The following is a 23,553-nucleotide window of genomic DNA, read 5'->3' as shown; positions in this document are numbered from 1 at the left end:
TCGTGGAATGTCGTTTATTTCGATGACATCACTGAGGAATGTCTGGAATGTCCACAAACACAAAGGATTCATTCCATTGCTTATTATGAAGTCATTCAATTAAAGTACACTCTGTTATCATACAAAAATCAACACACACTAACTGAGATTTAACTTAAATATTTTGGACATAAAAGACTGGAGCCAGTTATTACAAGATTATTAAAATTCATAGAAAATGATGGTTTAATAAAATACTGCCAGTGAAGTACACAGTGGCCTGATGGGCAATGTGGCGATGAGAAGAAACAAGATTGATCTCATGAAGATCACATCCAGGTCACATTTCACCTAAAAAAAAAAAGTGAAAATACCTGAAATGGTATGTATTTTGGCCTCAAATTCTTGTTTTATTTTTTTGCCCCTTGTTCTCAATGATCCTTATTAGATGTTTTTTTATTACTGTAATGCAATTATATATATTTTTTTTATCTAAATCTGCATTAAGGCAGTATAACAAATAGTTCAAATAATTTACAGTTTGAATAATATAATCGATTTACACTCCAAACTTTTTTTTTTTGGTGCAATTCTCATTCTTAATAATTATCCTTATTAGATTCTCATTAGATATGTTACTGTCATGTTATTATTGTTATATTAAGGAAGTACAACAAAAATGACCAATATATGTAAATACTCTACAATTTAAATAAAGAGTTATTGCATTACAGTAATGAATTTGGAGGGACACTTGTCTTATAATAATGCAGTTGCTGGTCCTAAATGTTTCTTTAAACCAGAATTATGGTCTGTTTATTTCTTTTGAGGTGAAATATGAGCAAGACACGCTCTTGACAGGTTTCATGTAGATTCACAATATCATTGCAAAGATTCATTCACAATATAAATCTCAGAGGATGAACACCAGAAAAAGTTCTTCCAGTTTAATAGTGTTACTGTGATTTAAAAGCAATTAAAAACATGGACTTCTTCAGTCAAATCCTGTCCGTTCTGACCTGGTCTGTCCTCACAGGAAGCAGTTAATCCGGCTCACAGACAGGGATACCTGGCCCAGGTGGGCAGCACACCTGTCTCATTGGCGATCCTCCAGTATCGCTCGCGCAGAAGAAATGCTCCGGCTTTGGGCTGCCGCTGCCGAGTGAAGATTCCCTTCTTATTCCCGACCACTCGAATGATATCTGGAGACAGAGAAAGAGTACCGCATGATTTAAGATTTATTGTAAATGTAGCATTGCACCAATGAATGCTCTGTTTAACTAGTATGAGAAATACAAATTAACTCATTTGCACTAGTAGTTTGTAAGAATGTATATTTAGATCATTTACTCGCCCGCTCCTGACAGCAAAATAGATGTTTGCATGACTTTCTGACATTGAATTTAGATCAAGAATATACCTGTGACATATCAGTAACGCACTGAGGAAAACACAACTTTCCATGAGACACTTTTTTATGGATGGGCACTTTTTATTTCACTTGTTTTGGACTGAAGCACTGCAACACTGCTGACTGCAACGAGCTTTAAAGAGCCAGGACAATTTTTAATATAACTCCGAACGGATTCGTCTGAAAGAAGAAAGTCATTTACACCTAGAATGCTCCTGGGGTGAGTAAAACACAGCCTAATTTTCATTTTTGGGTGAATTAACTCTTTAATGACTCATTGAACTTGGATCGAATTAGATTGCGTGATCTTAAAATGTCATTTATGGAACCGCTTTTGCCCTGATTGCTTTATTAGGTTATTCAAAGTCAAGTTTTGGAAATTAATCCCCACTTTTCTTTTATGAAACAGCCCCCTGACCACTTTTTCACTGGAGGAAGCGTTATTATGGATTATGGACTTAACAGTTAAAATCATCTTAATGCTGGATTTGTTTAATCTTTTGATGTTAACTGATGGACTGGAGTGCTGTGATGTATTTATCAGCTGTTTGGACTCTCAATCTGATGGCACCCATTCACTGCAGAGCATCCATTGATGAGACACTGATGCAATGCTACACTTCTCCAAATCTGGTGAAGAAACAAAATCATCCACATCTTGGATGGCCTAAAGGTGAGAACATTTTTATTTCCGCATGAACTACTCTTTTAAACTTAAAATCTATGTGTTTTTATCTATTAATCAGGGCAGAAAATGTGCAAATAAAGTCTGCAGATTCCATACTGGTACCTGAGGATCCGTCTGACGTGGTTTCATACTCCTATCTAAAGCATGCATGAGAGAGCAGCAAGCTAGTTAATGTGTGCTATGTGTTCCAGATAAACCTGTTCAGAGCAAAGGAAAAGGCTGCTGTCGTTTCCTACTTTGAGACGTCATGAAGTCGGCAAAGTTCCAGATCAGTTCTCCGATCACAAACTCCTTTCTCTTCTGGTCGAACACGTTGTGGTAGTTCTGCAGGACCGTCTTTTGATACTCCTCTGTGAACATCATGGGTGGATCCTGCACGACGACAAACAGCTGTAAATAGTTTTCGCCAACCATAATATTTTTGCCAACTGTACTTAAAACTTATATTTAAAAATATATATTTTGCACACACACTTTATTGGTCCAACAATAATAATAATAATAATAAATATAGCTGCAAGCATTGATCACAGGGGTTCAAACACTTTAAGGTGGTTTGCTTTTAGTGTCTAGGCCAACCTGGACGTATGGCTGACAGTAAAACACATCCAAAATGGAGAATAGGCTCACAGACACTAAGAATAAATGAATAAACTAGCATATTAATACTCAGTAAGCATGCTTACAGACACACACACATACGGAGACATGCACACACATTGAAACACACATGAAATAAATAACAGATGACACAATACTTATTGCAAGTGTTCTCTTTTTTAAGTGTATATATATGTAATTTTCATGGTTCACTGTTATCATGATCTGGCATAAAAAAAAAAAAAAGATACATGTCTGTATGAACAAAATGGTAAACTTTGACGAAGTGTGATTTTATAATGTGTAAGCATGAATCCATAAGCAAACCTGTGAACAGTACTTTTTCAGAGTTTAATAAGCCCATTAGCCTTCCGTTACCATCTAGTGGTTATGATCGCAATTTCTCATTCAACGCTGTGTTTTAACCTTTATAACTATTAGAGTATTATTTTTTGCCCAATCTCTCTTAAAGTTTGCATGCTTGGTTAGAATTAAATTATGTATCATTTTACACAGTTTTAAGAGATTTTGTAGGTTTCCTTTTAGGATTTATAGGCCTTTGGGTACACTATGTAAAGAACATATTAGAAAATGACCGGGTTATAGTTATCCAAGTGCAATTTTGTTTTGATAACTATTGATCTAGAGAGATTAGAGAATATTACTGCACTAATTTTATTGATTTTGAGTTAAAAACCTAGGACTAGTTCACAAAAGTAATTTTTTTTTAATAATCTCAAATACTTAAAGAACAGTTTGATTGTCAGTGATGATGAGTTGATGACTGGATGATGGATTGAAAGGGAGTATATTAATGAAATCTGTGTGTTTAGGACTCACGCTGTGTAAGCCAGGCACGGCGTCCGCTCCGTACTCGCTCTGGATGATGGGTTTCTGGTATTTGCCGTACCAGTTATCAAACTGAGTGTTGAGCTGAAGACTGATGAGCTCTGTGTGACCCGGGTCGTGATACCACGATAGATAGCTGTTCACGCAGATAACGTCCACATACGGAGCCTGACGAGCAGAACACAGCGAATCAACAAACACTCCCTCTCCTGTTTATACAGCTCACTTATCAAAACTAAATCAATTTGTTCATATGCACAAAATTTGCAACAATGCAGAAATCTGAACGGTACAGTATCAACAGCCTGTGTAACTGTAAAGGTGGAAAAACATATCTCCTGTGTTTATCTCCAGAAATACACTGATAAAATGTGTAAAAACAGTTTTAACTCAGACATGGCTAGAAATTTACACATAACATTACATTTAATGTGAAATTTTGAAGTTGAAAGAAAAAATAACAGGTGTATCAAGTACAAGTGGATTTGCTTAATTTCTTTTGCCCTACAGGACAGCCATCCCAAAGTAAACATCCAAATCTACTTCTGCTTGGTTCAGTGACCAGTCATTGAATGTTCTTAAGTGGCATGTTCAATCTCCAAGCTTAATGCTCATTGCAAATATCTGGCTGTCTATCTATCTATCTTTCTATAAATATATATACCTCCAAATATACACAAAAAATTTAAATTTCACAAATAATTACAAAAAAGGCAAGTAACACATTGAATTTAACATGAAATTTAGATGAAAGACAAATAACAAATGTATTAAAAATATATAAAATCTAAATATTCTTGACAAAAGACTCCTAATTTGAAAGATTTGCATATTTTATCAAATTGTTTATACAGTATATACATCTACAAATTATGTATCTATATTAATGTTCTATCTATCTATGAATATATATACCTCCAAATATACACAATAAATTGTTGAAGCAATTTTCACTCAGAAATTGTTAGTAAATTTCACAAATTATACAAAAAAGGCAAGTAACATGAAATTTCAAAGATGATAATAAATATCTACATATGCATAAAATATAAGTATATTTATAAAAAAAGATCTGATTTGCATACTTTTAAGCAATTTACTACTAAATACTATTTTCTAAAAAAAAAAAAAAAAATACAACTGGTGTTTTTAAGGGAATCTTTTCAGCATGAAGTCAGAAATGTATTCATTTATAAGTTTATTAATATAAACCAGTCACTAGAATGAGAACTAAAAGGAGTAAAAGGTTAAATAAGGTCTGTGCGGCATGAGGAAGCACATGTTTTATCTACTAGAGAGTGAAGTGATCGAGTGAACATAGTTCAGGGGAGTAATCTAGAGTAAATTTACTGAATGACTGCCTGTGTCTGAATGACGCAGATCTACTCATGATTGTGAGAAATAGAAGATAAGAACCGCTCAAACAGCTGGAATAAAAAGGAAAATAGATGCAAGGTTGTGAAATGGTTACTTCACAGTAAAATACATGTTTAAAAAGTAAATAGAGATGTCTCACCCCTAGATCTCTGGCATAGTTGCTGGCTGTGATGTATGTGACCGGTCGAGAGGAATCCAGAGATTTCGTATGAGACACCAGTTCCCTTCAGAAAAATATAATTAAAAAATTTACCTATTGACACTTATTGCCTGAAAATGTTGACTTTGCCCATCATTTATGATTAATTTATTATTAAAAAAATGATAACATTTACAGACACCACACAATTTCTGGATGATTATATGTGTCCCTGGAGCACAAAAGCAGTCGTCAGTAGCCAACAATACATTGTATGGGTCAAAATTATAGATTTCTCTTTTATGCCAAAAAATATTAGGATATTAAGTAAAGATCATGTTCCATGAAGATATTTTGTAGATTTCCTAGGGTAAATATTTAGTAATATTTACATTAAGTAATTTAGCAGATGCTTTTATCCAAAGGGACTTACAAATTAGGAAAATGGAAGCAATCAAAAACAACAAAAGAGCAATGATATATAAGTGCTTTAACAAGTGACAGAACCTAGTGATGCCATGTAGACCGAGAAGAGAAGTGGTCCAAGAACTGAGCCCTGAGGCACCCCAGTAGTTAGATGTTGAGACTTGGACACCTCACCTCTCCAAGATACTTTGAAGGATCTATCTCATAGGTAAGACTCAAACCACTGGAGTGCGGTTCCTGAAATGCCCTTTGCCAGTAGGGTTGATAGGAGGATCTGGTGGTTAACAGTGTCAAAAACAGCAGACAGATAAAGCAGGATAAGTACAGAAGATTTGGATTCCGCTCTTGCCAGTCTTAGAGCTTCAACAACTGAGAGCAAGGCCGTCTCAGTTGAGTGTCCACTTCTGAAGCCAGATTGGTTGCTGTCAAGGAGATTGTTGTGTGTGAGAAATATAGAGACCTGTTTGTACACAGCTCGTTCAAGTGTTTTAGCAATGAAAGGAAGAGGGGAAACTGGTCTGTAGTTCTCTAAAAGAGATGGGTTGAGGTTGTGTTTCTTAAGTAGTGGAGTTATACGAGCCTGTCTAAATGTTGAGGGAAAAACACCAGTGTGGAGGGATGTGTTGATGATGTGAGTGAATGCAGGTTCAACTGCAGGAGAAATGGCTTAAAGGAGATGAGATGGAATAGGATCAAGCGGACAAGTAGTAGGGTGATTAGAAAGAATGAGTTTGGAGACTTCTGCCTCAGAGAGTGAAGAGAAGGATGTAAATGAGTGTAAGTTTGCTGGTGATATGAGCTTGACTGATTGTGGTGTGGAAAATTGTTCACTGATGCGTTTAATTTTATAAATGAAAAACATAGCAAAGTCATCAGATATTACAGATGAAGCAGGAGGGAGAGGAGGAAGACAAAGGACCGAGGAAATTGTTTTAAAAAGCATGCGAGAGTCAGATGAATTGTTAATTTTGTTATGGTAGTATGTCATTTTAGCAGTAGAGACATTAGCAGAGATGGAAGAGAGGAGTGACTGTTACACATTAAGGTCAGTAGTATTTTTGGATTTGCACCACACCCTTTCAGCAGCTCTAAGCTTAGAACGGTGTTTGCGTAGAACATCAGATAACCAAGGGGCAGAAGGGGTGTTACGGGCTGGCCTGGAAGATAAGGGGCAAACAGTGTCTAAACAAGATGTAAGAGTGGAGCAGTAGCATCAGTAGCACTGTTAGCATCCAAAGATGCAAACAGTTTAGGGGAAGGAAGTGAAGATGAAACCATAGCAGATAGCCGGGAGGGTGAAAGTGTGCGTAGGTTACGTCGAAAGATGACATGTGGAGTGGTAAGTGATGTGTCAGGGACCATGTTGAGGTTAAGAGTGAGGAGGAAGTGATCCGGCCTGTGCAGTGGAGTAACCAGAACATGATCAGTAGAGCAGTGTCGCGTATAAATAAGGTCCAGTTGGTTGCCTGATTTGTGAGTAGCAGTAGTTGACACTCGGTTGAGATCAAAAGAGGCAAGCAGAGTGTGGAAATCAGCATATAGAGGTTTATCTAGATGGATGTTGAAATCTCCAAGCATAACTAGGGGAGTACCATCCTCAGGAAAGGTTGAGAGCAACACATTTAATTCATCCAAAAAGTTACCTAGTGGTCCTGGGGGTCGATAGACAACTACAAAATGTATTTTAAGATGTAGGTAACAGTAACTGAATGAGATTCAAAGGAGCTGTTGATACCCAAAGATGGTAAAGGATTACATTTCCAATCATTAGAGATGAGCAGAGATATGCATTGCTGAGAACTTCATTTGGACAATTTTAAAGATTTAAAGTATTTTGATTTTTTTTTGCACCTTCAGACCCCAGTCAAATATTGTTCTATTGTTCATCAATGGAAAGATTATTTATTCAGCTTTCACATGATTTATAAATCTCATTTTCAAAAAATTGACACATAAGACACAACAAGAATTTTCATTGATTTCCCAGACATGTATTTAGATGTTAACTCTAATAATTTAATAATTAATATTTTTATTCATTTGTATCTTTTTTATTCACTGTATTTTATTTTAATGTAACAATTTATTTAATTTAATTATTTTATCTATTCAATTATTTATTATCCTTAAATTACAACTAAATGTAAATTTTAAAAAAATCAGTAAAAACAACAAAAGCACCTAACAAAATGACTAAAATTACTAAACTTTAATTGAAAACTGAAAATGCATATAATAAAACCTAACTAAAAATATTAAAAATTACTATTATATACAAATAATACTAAAAACACAGTTATATAATGTAAGTCAATGACAAACAAGTCAAGCCTAGTATATACTACAACTGAGGTCAAAAACATCTATTATTTTATTTATTGTTTTCTAATTTAATAATTATTTATTTAACTGAATTGTATTATTTAACTTATTTAAATTCACTTGTATTAATAATTGTATTTGTCCAGGTCTGGAAACAACAAAAGAAGGTAAGGGTTTAACCCGTCTTATCCTCCTTTAAGTGTGAACATGCTGTGATCTGCACCACTGAAGCCATTAAAGGAGGCTTTATCATTCAGTTTGACTCACTTGAAGTAGAGTCCGGCGGGGGGCATTTCAGACGCCGGCTCATTGGCCACAGACCACATGACCACAGACGGGTGGTTTTTATCACGCCGGACCAGCTCCTCCATGACAGTCAGGTGATGAGCCAGAGAAACGTTCCCAAAACTGCGTCTGAGGACGACACACACACACACACACACACACTGATTATCTGGAAATAGATATGCCTCAGACCAAAACACTTTCAACAGACTGAGATTACAAATGAATCAGTGTAATAAAACAATTCATTCTTTACGGCAGTTAAATACTAGATATACCAATAGTTATATTATTAAATATTTGACATCTGACAGGGTTGACACATATTATGAGATTCTGACACATATTGAGAGAAAAAGAAAGACACCAAAATACAGGTGGAACACACCACAGTAGATAAATAAACTTGTGTTTTTTTTTAGCCTTTTTTAGTCTTGTAGCATGTTTTGTCCCATATTTAAATAATAAACTGATTAACATTATTATGGAAATAAAAATAAATTAAAGCTATAAATAAACCAAAATAGGATATTAGAAATTAACAGAAATTTGCATTTTAAACAATTACTAAACCCAAAATAGAAATAAAAATAAATATTAAGAAAAAATTTTATCCAAAGCGACTTACAGTGCATTCAGGCTATCAATTTTTACCTATCATGTGTTCCCGGGGAATCGAACCCCCAACCTTAAAAAAACTAACAAAAAAAAATAAATAGAAATGAACTGAAGTGTGTTTAAATGAAATTACTAAAAATTTATACAACTAGAATTAGAAAAATACATTAACGATATATAAATATTAATAAAAACTTAAACTATTAAATATCAAACTTAAATAACAAAAATAGGAAATTAACTGAAATATGTAAAAATAATATTACTCAAATATATATATATTAAAGGTATATATTATTAAGAAAACAAAAACTATAGGGCCGTTAAAAAAAAAATCTAATTTCAAATATTAGTCGAATTTGTCAAAAACGTTGCATTCTAATTTTAGGTGTGCATTAAGGAGGCAGCCTTTTCAGTGGCGCACGAGATGCGATAGTGATGAAAGTGTTGTTGCACTCTAATGTATTTGTTATTTTGTCCAGTTGAAGCTACTAGATGCGGCGCTGCTGCATTGTTGATTACAAATATTGCGGGGAAAGAGAACATCAATGCGGAGAAGACATTGTGTACATCAAAACTGAAACCAAACCGTTCACACTGAACAAATATTTTACACATTTTCTAGAGGGTCATCTACCATTACACTGTCGTCTCACACAAGAGTTAAAAATGGAACCTGTGCGATTGGCTTTCAGCCCTTTGTATTAAACTATGGATACATAGATGATGCTGTTTTGTTAGTTGTTTAAGCAACTTTAGTTAAATATAATTGGTTTAAACATTATGCACTTTTTTCACAGATAGTCATATTATCTTACGCTCGATTCGCCTCTTGTGGCCTCACACAAAAAGACAAAAGCTTTTCTAGACACTGTAGAGTCTACATTCGCTGTTGTAACATTAGAAATACAATAGCGAATGTAGATTCTACAGCATCTAACACTTCAGTTTCATCCATCGCACCCAAAGATAAACTGCAGTGCTTTACAACCATAGGACAGGAAGAACTAAATAAATGTATTACTGTATCTAAACCAACAACATGTTTATTAGATCCTGTACCCTCTAAATTACTGAAAGAGTTGTTACCTGTAGCCGAAGAACCGCTTCTTAATATCATTAACTCGTCGTTATCTTTAGGTCACGTCCAAAAACCATTTAAGTTGGCGGTTATCAAGCCTCTTATTAAGAAACCAAAACTAGATCCTAGTGTACTGGCAAATTATAGGCCTATTTCAAATCTTCCATTTATGTCAAAAATCTTAGAAAAAGTTGTGTCTGCTCAATTGAGCACTTTCCTGCATAAAAATGATCTGTATGAAGAATTTCAGTCAGGTTTCAGGCCCCACCATAGCACAGAAACTGCACTTGTTAAAATTACAAATGACCTGCTCCTTGCATCAGATCAAGGCTGCATCTCATTTCTAGCCTTACTTGATCTTAGTGCTGCGTTCGACACCATAGATCATGACATACTCATAGATAGATTACAAAACTATACAGGTATTCAAGGGCAGGCTCTAAGATGGTTTAGATCCTACCTGTCTGATCGCTACCATTTTGTTTACCTAAATGGGGAGTCATCTCATTTATCATCAGTAAAATATGGAGTGCCACAAGGATCCGTCCTAGGTCCCCTTCTATTTTCAATATACATGTTGCCCCTTGGTAATATTATTAGAAAATACGGAATTAGCTTCCACTGTTATGCTGATGAAACTTCCCAATTATCTAAGCTAACAGAGTGTGTTAAAAATGTAAAAGATTGGATGACAAATAATTTTCTCCAATTAAATTCGGATAAGACAGAGATATTAATTATTGGACCAAAAAACACTACACAGAATCTTGTAGATTACAATCTGCAACTAGACGGATGTACTGTTACTTCCTCTACAGACAGAAATCTGGGTGTCATATTAGACAGCAATTTGTCTTTTGAAAATCATATTTCCAATGTTACAAAAACTGCATTCTTCCATCTTAGAAACATTTCTAAGCTACGAAACATGTTATCAGTTTCTGATGCAGAAAAGCTAGTTCATGCATTCATGACCTCTAGACTGGACTATTGTAATGCACTTCTAGGTGGTTGTCCTGCTTCATCAATAAACAAGCTACAGGTAGTCCAAAATGCAGCAGCTAGAGTCCTTACCAGGTCAAGAAAATATGATCATATTACCCCAATTTTACAGTCTCTGCACTGGCTACCTGTTAAGTTCTGTATCAGTTACAAATTATCATTACTTACCTATAAGGCCCTAAATGGTTTAGCTCCTGCGTACCTAACTAGCCTTCTACCACGTTACAACCCATCACGCACCCTAAGGTCACAAAACGCTGGACTTTTGGTCGTTCCTAGGATAGCAAAGTCCACTAAAGGAGGTAGAGCTTTCTCACATTTGGCTCCCAAACTCTGGAATAGCCTTCCTGATAATGTTCAGGGTTCAGACACACTCTGTCTGTTTAAATCTAGATTAAAAACACATCTCTTTGGCCAAGCATTCGAATAATGTATCTCTTAAATTGTGAGTGTAGTTGCATCTGATCAAGTGTACATTTTTATTCATTAGCTTGGGTTAAACTAATTTTACTTTGTTGGATCTGCAGCTATACTAATGATGTCTCTATTTTGTTTCTATGTTTTGATTTACATCCCGTGGTAACTAGGATTTACACAAGCTCCAGTCTGGATCCAGAACACCTGAGAAGAGCTGATGCTGACCCTAAGAGGACCTCAGATGATGCTAACCCTGAATCAACAAACAGAACTAACAAATATTGCTATAAGTGTGACTGCATCATATAATAATTATTAATTAATAATATTAATAATGTTCATCGTCTGGCTGACTACGTCTTGTATTAATTTTTAAAAAAATCCTGTCAAACTTGCACAAACTGAGAGTCACCACCATAAGCTACTACTAAATATTGTAGAAACATAATTTTCTGTAAAGTTGCTTTGTAACGATTTGTATTGTAAAAAGCGCTATACAAATAAACTTGAATTGAATTCTATACCCCAACTGAAATGATGCATTTTAAATTAGAATATTATTTAAGCACAAAATTCGAATTAAGTTTTTCAGCCATTTTGACAGCCCTAAAAAACTAACTAAATTGCTAAAATTAAAACTGCAAAAATAAAAATAAAAACAACTTCTAAATATTGATAAATACTACAATAGCATATAAATACTACTAAAACAACATTGGCCTCAAGAAACAGTGACCAGGTTTTAGAAAATACCACTCTACAGAAACAGCCCTGGTAAAGGTTTTAAATGATATTTTATTAACTGCTGACTCTGGCAAGTCTGCGGTGCTAGTGCTAATGCAGTGTTTGACACAGCTGACCATGCAGTTCTCATTTCACGACTTTCGGAAAAATGCTCTTAAAAGGTTTCAGTCTTATCTTTATAACAGAAGCTTTTTTGTTAATATTGGAGAATTCAGGACAGGTGCTGCTCCTCTTACTTGCGGCGTCCCACAAGGCTCTATCCTTGCTCCAATTTTATTTTCACTTTATATGCTTTGGAAACTCATCAGTTTTGAGTGCGTGCACGATCTTTGACTAAATTCTGTGAATTCTTTCATCATAAACAACAAAGCGCTGATGCATGTACAATGTTAGTAAGAGATTAATTTCACAGTGTATACAGCTTCAGTGACTATAACAATAGTTTTTTATTTTGTTCATTTTTTGAGAGTAATAAAACTCACGATAGATCAATGTTAGTGATAATGTCACTTTCTATATATAATTTATTCGCTGTTCGAATAACCGTGGAAAAGGAAATGTTATATAGCATAATTATACATTTCTGATGTTCTTATTAAATTGTAATAATGTTAAATACAAATTCAGCGCCATTAAACATATGTGATCTTAGACAACAAAACCAGTCTCAAATCTGAAAGCTGAATAAATCATCTTTCCATTGATGTATGGTTTGTTATGAGGACAATATTTGTGTGAGATACAACTATTTGAAAATCTGGAATCTGGGGGTGCAGAAAAATATAAATATTGCGAAAATCATCTTTAAAGTTGTTCAAATGAAGTTTTTAGCAATGCATATTACTAATCAAAAATTTAATTTTGATACATTTATGGTAGGAAATTTCGGTTCGAAACATCTTCTTGGAACATGATCTTTACTTAATGTCCTAATGATTTTTTGCATAAAAGAAAAATCTATAATTTTGACCCATACAATGTTTTTTTGGCTATTGCTACAAATATAGCCCAAAAACTGCTTTTGTGTTTTTCAGGGTCACATATTTTATTAGCCTACATGACACCCATGTCCGGTTGTTGGCTAAAAAGACAGGTTTATGATGTTTAATACATCTGGCTGTTTTTAGCATCTCAATGAAAACAAATCTGAGATTATAGTTTATAATCCTCAGAAGCCTTTAGCTCCTCTTATATATATTTTGGTCCATTTGTCAAATCACTAGTGAAGAATTTGGGTATTTTTTGATAGCGCTCTCAAATTTGAATAACAGATTAGCCCAAGTAAAACCATTTCTTTTTTTTTCTTTTAAGGCTTCTTACAGGTGTTCGAAAACGAGAACAGTTTTAATTCCCTTGCACTGCCTCCCAGTCCATTTTAGAATGGATTTTAAAGTGCTGTTTCTGGTCTTTAAGTGTTTGAATGGTCTCCAGGTCATCCAATCAGAGACAACTAAATGATCCAAGGGCTAGGTTGAAGCTAAGAGGTGATTGTTCTTTTTACATCGCTGCACCGAAACTCTGAAACAGTTTACCTGTATGCAATAATAATATACACAAAGGGACGTAACGGGACACTAGTCACTGGAAAGCCCTCAATAAAGGCTCAGCTGCTAGTATGTTGGGACGGTGTCTCACATGTCTTTGATTCCCACCCCAGGACACTCGTCTATGATGACGATGCCGTGCCGGTCGGCCATCTGCAGGATCTCCTCGGCGTAGGGATAGTGACTGGTGCGGAAGGAGTTCACTCCCATCCACTTCATCAGGTTAAAGTCCTTCACCACCAGAGGCCAGTCGAAGCCTTTCCCTCGGATCTGCCACACAAACCGCAGGGTTCAGTGAGCTCTGAAGCAGACTGTCTTACTTTCATAGCAGCTGTGTGAGGATCAGTGTGTGTCAATAATGAGAAGTATAGGAGGATGCGGTTGTGTGGTAGAGCGGTCAGTTAATAGCTGATATCAGCTGCTTTTACCACAACCACACTCTTGAAGCCATAGTTTCAACATTCTGTCAGCATTTACTCTGTTTCAAACCTGTACCACTTTTTGTCTGTGGCAGAATGTTAAAGGGGTGCTACATCCACTATATCATGTACACGGAAGTGAAGGGCGGGGCAAGCAGAGCTCATTAACATTTAAAGGGACATGCACCGAAACGGGTCTCTGTTAACTGAGCTGTTTTTGACTTTTACACTACCACTGAGAAATTTTAACCTAAGTATGCTATAGACTTTTCATCAAGATCCTAAAGAATCATATTAACTAACATTGAGCTTAATGATAAAATAAAAGGAGACTGTGCAATATAACATATAACAACATTACCAAAACTAAAAGTAAAATTTAAATAAATAAAAACTGGAAATGCATGAAATAAAAGCTCAAATGATTAATAGATTTGAAAGGCGGAATTAGAATTTTTTTTTTTTCTATAATTACAAAATCAAAAATAGTATAATTAAAATAATACATAAATAAATAAATGACCAAAACTAATAATACAAAATATAAATTAATAATACAATACATCATAAAAAACTCAAAATATTATTAATAATAATAAAAAAGCAAATCATGAGCATGTTCATTCCTTTTTTGCATTCTAATCGTAATTAGGATAAATTAAATTTAATAATTACTTACCCTTGTCAACTAATATAAATAAAATAAGTTTAAGTACTAAAATTACAGAAATTTAAATAAATTAAAGATTAATTCAAATGCATAAAAAAGAAAGTACAAAAAGCAACAGTTACTAAAACAGAAACTAAAATTAAAAGGAAAAGTGATAACATCAAATAAATGCACAAAATATGAATAATAGTAATAATAATAGTAATAATAATAAAAGAACTCCTTGTCCACGTTCATTATTTTTTTTGCATCGAAATTGTAATTAGAATAAATTAGAAATTGTAATAAATTAATCTTTTAAAAATTAAAATTAAAATTAGTATGAATTACATAAACAAAAAATATAATATAAAATAAATTATTTTGTGCATTCATTAAGTCAAGCATTGTAATTGGCACACAAGAGCCAATTGATTTCTTTTATTTCTCTGCTTATTAATTATTTTAATGCATAACCTTTCAGTTTGCTCCACAGGCAAAGCTATCGTATGATTTCAGACGACTCTGAATATAACACACGAGTCTTATGAACTAATTTATGAAACTTGAAGGTGTTTTTGTCATTTAGGGAGCTTGAAAGCTTCCAAACCTCAGTTACTTGGAAAAGAGCAGCTTTAACTTTAAACTTTTGCATTTGGAAAGAAAGTCATAGAGGTTTGAACTGATGTGAAGGTGGGAATATAATATTTTCTGCTATCAGTCGGTCAGTGTTGTGTCTGGTTTTGCTGCCCTCTGCTGTTACTCACGTCTGCGTCCTCGTGTTTGTTGACCCCATGGAAGTAAAACGGCTTGTTGTTGATGAGAAACTGTTTGTTGGTGACTTTAATGGTACGAATTCCAACAGGAAGAGTGTAAACATCCGTCTGTCCGTCCTCTGCGGTCGCCTGAACCTACAAAACCAGATCAGGTTTCATGGCTCCAATGCATTTCAGTATTCATCTACATATACAGTATTTTAAACTGAAACTTTAAATGCATGAAAAACGCCATGCAGAAACCATCTTTAAATATTTTGGATTAATGCTGCAGACAAGTAATATATTGAATCTATAATAAATAAATAAATAACTTTTAATGTTTCATTTTGTTCTCTTTAGTAACATAACTAAAACTAAACAAATTCACAAAAAAATTATATAACAAAAAATTATAAAGATATTAACTATACAGACATAATAAGAAAAAACTAAACTTCATAAAAATGCATAAAACTAGAAAAAAAAATTAAAATGAAAACAGAAAAATAAAACTATTTCTGTTTATTAATAAAACCTTTAACAGTTTTTCAGTGATACTAAAATAACACTGGTTTGATGGAAATTAATCTAATTTTCCTTTTGTTTTTTTATAGAATTTGAAATACATGCACAGGTTTGAACCAGGGATAACATAGTTAATAAATGTATAGTTGTTACATTTTTGTTATTTGAAATACAATAAACATTAACTGAAAAAAAAAAAAAAAATCAACCTTCTCTAATTTCCAATGCAACATTTCTCATTTTCCTTTATGTACTAAAATAACTGAAACATAAAAATAAATGCTATATAATAGTATCTGTAATAGTAGTATTGGTTTGAACTGATTCACAAAAATGAATCTCTAAACTTGGTAACGCTTCACAATAAGTTTGCATTTGTTAACATTGCATTAGTTCAGATAAGTGCTTCTAGAGTGTGGACACTGTTCTGGACACTGACCTCCATGGAGTAAAGGTACGCTGGGTTCTCGTGCATCAGATACGGCCACCAGAGGTTAACGTCAGTGACTTTGAGGACTCCTCTGGAGCCGTCGGCCGAAGCCACACATCTGCCGTCGTGAGCCGAGAGCATGACTTTCACAGCGGCTTTAGAGCTGCCCAACACAGACACGTTAAAACTGACCAGCCCTGAAACACAGGATCGGATGAGTCGGACTAAATCAGTCAACGTTTATAAAGGTAGCATCTGTAGGCCTAAAGTAATCATAGAAAATAACGTCACTCCCATTAAAATAACTAAAACACAGTCAGAAGAAACAATGCAAAATATGAAGGATTTAAATGCAATATCATGCATTTCATGTCTCTTTGAGAAGCCAGCAATATAAAAGATGCTAAAAACAACATACAGACAATCAATATATATCAATATATTAAATCGTCCCTTAAAACTTACTTTTTTGTTTGTTATTGTGGCTTTGTATTTTATTGTTTGGTTAGTTTTTTACTGCCTGTGTATCTTTTAATTTCATTTTTTATGTAAAGTGCTTTGAAATGCTACTTTTAAAGGTGCTATATACAATAAAGTTTATTGTTATATTATTATTATTTAGTGCCTTTCTTAATAAACACAGAATATAATTTTTTTCCCATAAAAAAAGAACAAAACCTAGACTGTAAAAAATTATTTTTGTAAAGGTTTATTTGAATTTTTGGAGTATGTTTTATAAGAAAATACTATTTCAGTCTTTTGATTTTACAATTTGGCTTTGATTTCATGTGTTAATGAATTTCAAGTTAATGAAGCAACACACACACACACACACATATTCCAGGTTTCTATGAAAATTGCAATCATGTTACACTCATCCAAGCATGCTGTTTTGTTAAAAATAAGGTGTATAGTGTCAGATTTCGGGGGGCACTCACCGATGTTATCAGAGAAGGTGGTCTCCACTGTGATGTCATCAATGTGCGCCTGTGGTGTGGTGTACAGCAGAACCGATCGGTGTATTCCAGCGTAGTTGAAGAAATCAAAGTTTGTGTTCTGAACGAAGTATCCAGCGGGGTATCTGAGAGGAAAAGAAGATGGTAAAGACATGAGACTTCTAGGACAGTTATACACTGGTTATAGGCTTTAATATGATCGTCCAGAGTTAACATGGGACTGCTAGGAGAAATGATGAGAGAAAAACGGTTTAAAAATGATAATAAAATATATATAAATCAGGTTTACAATAGTACACAAACCATAATGAAAGTAATATAAATACAGAAAATGTTTCTTAAAATAAGAAAATATAAAAGTAAATAAAGAAAAGTACATTGAAATAATCAGTACTGAAGTATAATAACAAACATTAATATTTTCTGAATAATATTTAGACATATTTATAATAGGGTTGTGTCGATACAGCACAGTGAGTCAATAATATATAGATACAAGGATGCACAGTATCAATAATTTATTATTTAAATTGCAAATACGAAAATATTATTCTTTAGGTACTTAATAATAAATAATTTGCATACAAAAATTTTTGAGTGTTTGTAATTCTATGGACTGATGTGGACAACGTTTTCATTTGTGGATGTTTAATAAATCCCAATATGTCATATTCAGCCTATATTAACATGTTTATAATTGAAATAATCTCATTGTGATCATGTTTAATCATTGGGCCTCCCACACATAATTTATAATTATTTACAGTTAAAGTGTAATTTTTATTTATTTATATATAAAAAAAAGGGTTACACTTTCTTTTAAGGTTTCCCTGTTACAGTGTTATTATACATGTAAGTACAGTTTACTTACTATATGTTTAATGTCAGGAATACTTGCATGTAATTATGCATAACTGGTTATTTTAATAGTTAACACTTGTAACAAGGACACCTAAAACCAAATTATGAATAAAATAATAAATAAACAATAATTTAAATTAATAAAAAATGTGATTAAAATAAATAAATAAATAATACACAGTAAAATAGCACAGTGCTAGGAGTACAAAATTAACTGTATTTTTTGAGAAATATTTAGACATTTATATTACACTGAATAAATGAGTTTAAATTTATTTATGCATAATTTCATTTATTGTTATTATAATAATAAATGCATGTAACAAGGACACCTAAAACAAAGTGTTACCAAAATCTGAATAAAATAATAAATGAACAATAACTAACATAAATAACAAAATTGATTAAAAGTAAATAAATAAATAATACACAGTTAAAATTGCAAAGTGCTAGGAGTAGAAAATTAACTGAAATATTATTTGAGTAATATTTAGACATTTGGGGGTCTGATAAAACACTATATCGATGACGTCTGACCTGGTGCGGTCGTTCATGTACTGGATGGTTCCCGGTGGAAGCGTCTCTAGAGTTAAAGTGTTGTTCACAGCGATGGTGATTCGACACGGGTTCACGCTCGTCTGCCGCAGAACGCCGCTGATGTCCGCCTCAAACGGGAGATGACCGCCCACATGCTCGGTCACCTTGACCCCGTTCACCCACTGAGAGATGGACACAACACAGATCCTGAGACTGTGACGAATCAGGAGTCAAAGACAACCATCTGCATCCCACAGACTTACAAGCATTGAGTAATAGTGAGCGCTTCCCACTCGGAGCACGATCCGTGTTCCTCGGTCCTGGATCCAGCGCGACGGCATCCATACGTCCTTCTCATACCACACCCAGCCAATGAAATCCCGGATTTTGGCGTCTTGTGTGATGTCATTGTAGCTGGACGGCACCGGCATGTCAATAACAGGCCCTGTCTAGAATAAAAATCACACAATCACAAAAATAAACACCTAAGAACACACTTTAAATGCATGCTTAATATGCAATATTATGCAATTATATAAGCTTGCTGACTTATTTAAATAATACTAATAAATGGTCTTTATTAGTAATATGGTATGTAACTGTAACAGTATTATAGTAAGTAGAAAACAAATGTAATGATACTTTAACTCTAGAATAAATAATTCAAGATGAGCTTTATGAAACAATGAGATGGGTGTCCCTCAAGGGTCGATTCTGGGACCACTGTTGTTTTCCTTTTATGTCAATGATTTACCAACTTGTTGTAAGCAAGCTAAACGTCACTTATATGCAGACTACACAGTAATGTATGTATCAGCACAGACACCATGCTTAGCTGCAGATATATTAACAATGAGTGTGTCACAGTGGCTGAAAAACAACTGTTTGACCTTGAATTGTTCAAAAACTGTCTCAATGTTTTTTCAATAAGAAGGAAGTAAATGAGAGGATTTATAATTAAGATCAACCAAAAGGCAATAGAGAATATTTAAATATTAATGTTTTATTTTAGATTCTCGTTTGAAATTTGATGTGCTTGTAAAGAGGCTGTGTAGAACAATCAGAGTTGTTTTTACATGATTAGACCGTTGTTTTTACATGATTAGACCGTATTTATCTCTAAAAGCAGGTAACTTGTCTGGAGTCAGGTTTCTCAATCTCTAAACAATCAAACACTAAACATTTTGAACAAGAAACCAAATAGATGGCATCATTGTAATATTAAACAAAAACATAGTTTGCTTAGTTTTTTACATTTTTATTAATATGTCTTTTATTAAATTGGTTTTAAATGTGTAAATAATCTTGCTCCAGGCATTATATGCCAATTAATATTAAAACATAGTAAGGGATCACTACAAGAGGTGCAACTAATCAGACTTGCACAGTACCAAAGAAAAAAGATTTGCACAATTCACATTTTCAGATCAAGGTACACTGCTTTGGAAAAGCCTGCCAACTGAACAGAAAATGCAGAGTTGAACATTTTTTTTAAAGAATTGTTAAAAAAGTGTTTCAAACAAAAGCAGCCTCAGTTTTTTTTCTTCTTCTCTCAGCTGCTTGAAATTGTAGCAATGTTATACTGCATTGTAAATAAATAAATAAACTTAAAAATAAACAAGACACTAGATTAAACTTACTTCATACATGTATTTTTTTAACTAATAAAATAATAATAGTCATTCTAATATTTATTTTAAATTAAGGTTGGGGGTCGTAACATCTATAAAAGATTGAAAACCCCAGCCTTTTCAAATTAATTTTACTGCCACATAACATAACATTGATTGGGGTCTATATGTCTGAGTTTTAAAACTGAAAGTAGATAGAAAAACATTGGGATTAAAACAATTGGAAGTTACTAAACAAAGTGAAAAATGTCTGTGAAGCTCGAGAAGCTCTTTGGAATATCTCAAATGCGAGTTTTTAGTCAGATAGTTGTGCCGATTTGTATTAGTTTGTATCGCCAGATCTCACGTGACCTCGGCCAGAGGACCCTTGAACCACTGCTGCTCGAAGCCACGGCTCCGCTCCGGAGACAGATCCGCTCTGAAGCTCCACAGGCCGCTCACGTCTTTCACTTCTCTGGAGGGAGACTCTGTGGGGAACAGCATCCCTCCCTGCAGCGCCTGGCACACACCGCACAGAGCGGCCAGAAACAAGCGTTTAGCCGCTCGCTCCGCTCCGCTGGAGCCCATCACGCGCTGCTCTGCTCGACGGTCTGTTTACATTGAAGCACGTCCGCTGCGCGTGACGTCAGCAACTACCGTTCTATCTCGTCATATATTTTAAGTGTAATATTGACATATTGTACGTTTTGTGCTTTACGTTTAGAAACATGCCTTCATTTAATTATTTTGTTGTTATTCAGCTTGTTTTTGGTCAATTTGTTTTTCGTTCATTAAGGCTCTTTTGAAATTGTTTCATTCCTGTGACATGTTTTATAGTAAGGAATATTGTTTCAATAATCTGCTAACTGTATTAAGTATAGATAATTGTAAATATATGGGAAATATTTTTTTTTCTTTTAAAACAATGTTATGCTTAAAAAAAATAAGAAAGCTCTCAAATGTAAAGTAACACTATTTTTATCATTTGATTTTATTTCTTGATTTTAATATTATAATTAATACTTTTTTTGTACCCTGTCTGTATTTGTAATTCTTTAAAATAAGTCCCTTAAAAAAAGTCAACAACAACAACAATAATGACAATGATGATGATTGTAAATTATATTATACATTATTTTACCATGCATTTTATTTACACTAGGCCTATTTGTTATAGGCTGTATAATGGGCTATTATATATTATATATTTATATCAAAAATAGTGTTTAGAAATCAAGAATTTTAGAGAAGCCTGAATGATATCAAATAAATAATACCCCACAGATTCAAACGTTTGAATATGTGATATAAAAAGGCGAAAGTGCAAATGTCGTTTCAACCACGAGGGGGAGACAACATATCACTCAAGATTCACTCTCAAACAGTTCACACTGCCGAAGCATCTACATTATATGTATTTGCATACGTGCACACAGAATAATAATTCCTAATGGAGACTGTGGCTACAGAAACCATTATGCACCTTCAATAAACCTAACAGCTGTAACTAAGTGTGTTTAAACTCTCTCAGGTGAGACAGAAATCAACCAGATGAGTCTGGAAAATGCAGTATATTGGCAAACTCGCACTAAAAAGGTCAAACTTAGTCTAATTCGATTTGCAATATTGTGGAAATTCAACTTAATTTTTCAAAATCTGCTTACATTTGGAGCATTGTGTTGGCATTGCAGTCGCCTCTCTACCGCCCCCTGCAGCGCTGGAGGAAACTTGGGGTGTCTTGAACATTTCATTCCACAAGTTTGAGGTAAGTTCTTTAAAATATGGGTTTATTAAATCGATTAACTGCAAAATACAGTCCGTTCGGGTGAATGCAGTATGGCGGCAAAACAGTGCCAAAATTTATATATAAAATTGGCTACCTATAAGTGCAAACAGAAATAAAACAAATATTGCAAAATATCCGATCAAATAAAGTGTAAAGCACTCATTTTTCTTTTTTAAGCTCTTTGAGGTACTCCAATGTGTTCTAAATGTGATTTTTAAAGAGATAAAGCAAGGATATTTTTATAGCACATTTGATACAAAATGATGATGTTTTCCAAAAAAAAAAAAAAAAAACAGGGATTTAGAAATTATCATAACATCAAAACCAATGCATGAGAAATAAATACGAACAGTAATAAATTACGCTACAACAATGTTCATAATCTTGATACCGTGATCTCCCTTATTTACTGAGTAAACAATTAAAATGAGCCATCATGTCATGGACAAATCCAGCATTCATTTCCTGTTGTGTTTTCCCAGCAGCGCTCTGTAAAAACAGTCTGTGGTTCGCTGGAGTCCCTCTCATTATGATTGACTCAAAGGGTCAATTTCAAAACACATACTAGTCCATATTATTCTGGTGCTTCTTAAGACACACATTTCAGGTTTTTTGTTTTGGTTGTTTATGGTATTGGAGTTAGGCTATAGGCTAAAGTTAATTTTTTAGATGCGTCCAAAGAGCACCGATTTATAGACTGCATACCCCAGAAGCTTTTTTTTGCATATTTTTTATTTAACGGCACATTTTTATCGCATATTTCTGTCTTGTATCTCGCAATTCAGATTCTTCAAGTTTATTCTGGTTAAATTGTTGCATTTACCTTTTAAATGTTTCTAAATTTCATGTCAGAAACTATTTTAATTTGTCACGTAATACAAAATGTATTTGTCATGTGAAAAGCTTAGGACAGAAAACATCATTCGGAGGTTCTCCACAAAAACATTGTGTAATTAAAATGGCATTAGAGTACATTTACTTGATAGCCAAAGGGTGAAACAGGGTTAGGGAGTACAATCTGGATTTAGGAGTATTCTCAGATCTTCACCCCCACTGCCTTTTGCTGTTATTAAATCTACGTAAGCATCTAAGTGCTTGAAACTCAGATTTTTGCCTTTCATGCTGGCCTTACTTTGTGACCCAGTTTCGTACTTGGACTGAAGTTGTTTGTGAAGTTCTGAACATCATGCTTTAGCCTAAATATGTTCGGTCAGAAACATGAGGTCAGTCAGTTGCTGACAGAACAGTTTCACTCTTATTTTTCGTATCATATGAGATTATACATTTAATTTCAGTTTATACACTTACATTTTCACAGTCAAGAAATTGGATTCTTTTATTTACACGCAAACATAACTGTATTAGTTTTGCAGATGGTTTTATCCAAACACTAAAACAAAGCAATTCCTCCTGATCAGACATAAATTGCTGTGTATCACCTTCCAGACTTGAAGTTAGTTCCCATGAATTTGATTTATGTTAGTGTGTTTGCATCAGCTATTGACTTTTTCCAGCAAGCAGATATCAGTGTTGTTTTCAA

At 33.9% G+C, this 23,553-nt stretch overlaps 1 protein-coding gene and 1 long non-coding RNA gene across 3 annotated transcripts; one reads left to right on the top strand and one right to left on the bottom strand.

Moving 5' to 3' along the window:
* Positions 1 to 20,863, bottom strand: gusb (glucuronidase, beta). 2 transcript variants are annotated; one of them, XM_052556836.1, is made up of 13 exons: positions 20,600 to 20,863; positions 18,881 to 19,066; positions 18,618 to 18,799; positions 17,202 to 17,344; positions 16,273 to 16,460; positions 15,318 to 15,461; positions 13,574 to 13,752; positions 8,059 to 8,205; positions 5,044 to 5,128; positions 3,519 to 3,695; positions 2,315 to 2,450; positions 999 to 1,181; positions 1 to 330 (listed from the first exon to the last, which is right to left on the bottom strand). In XM_052556836.1, the coding sequence occupies exons 1-12, from the start codon at positions 20,813 to 20,815 to the stop codon at positions 1,033 to 1,035; spliced, it is 1,932 nt and encodes a 643-aa protein (XP_052412796.1). In that variant the 5' UTR covers positions 20,816 to 20,863; the 3' UTR covers positions 1 to 330; positions 999 to 1,032. The 2 variants fall into 2 exon arrangements, with proteins under 2 accessions (XP_052412796.1, XP_052412795.1); XM_052556835.1 differs by having other exon boundaries at positions 1 to 1,181; positions 20,600 to 20,862.
* On the top strand, positions 6,680 to 12,679 carry LOC127958054 (uncharacterized). Its single transcript, XR_008153942.1, has 3 exons — positions 6,680 to 6,808; positions 7,938 to 7,958; positions 11,365 to 12,679. It is a non-coding gene; the product is annotated as an uncharacterized LOC127958054 (long non-coding RNA).
* Positions 20,864 to 23,553: the final 2,690 nt, after the last annotated feature.

The sequence above is a fragment of the Carassius gibelio genome, chromosome B5 (assembly GCF_023724105.1).
Source record: "Carassius gibelio isolate Cgi1373 ecotype wild population from Czech Republic chromosome B5, carGib1.2-hapl.c, whole genome shotgun sequence".
Classification (NCBI taxonomy): domain Eukaryota; kingdom Metazoa; phylum Chordata; class Actinopteri; order Cypriniformes; family Cyprinidae; genus Carassius; species Carassius gibelio.
The sequence above is the reverse complement of the archived record's forward strand: the minus strand, read 5'-3'. Positions and strand labels throughout refer to the sequence as shown.

What these genes read in the sequence shown, in the direction of transcription:
- gusb (XM_052556836.1), bottom strand. Translation starts at nt 20,815, where the DNA reads ATGGGCTCCAGCGGAGCGGAGCGAGCGGCTAAACGCTTGTTTCTGGCC. An exon ending in ACAAACACGAGGACGCAGAC is followed by an intron (nt 13,753 to 15,317) that starts GTGAGTAACAGC and finishes TTTGTGTGGCAG; the next exon opens with ATCCGAGGGAAAGGCTTCGA. An exon ending in ACTATGCCAGAGATCTAGGG is followed by an intron (nt 3,696 to 5,043) that starts GTGAGACATCTC and finishes TCTGCTCGTCAG; the next exon opens with GCTCCGTATGTGGACGTTAT.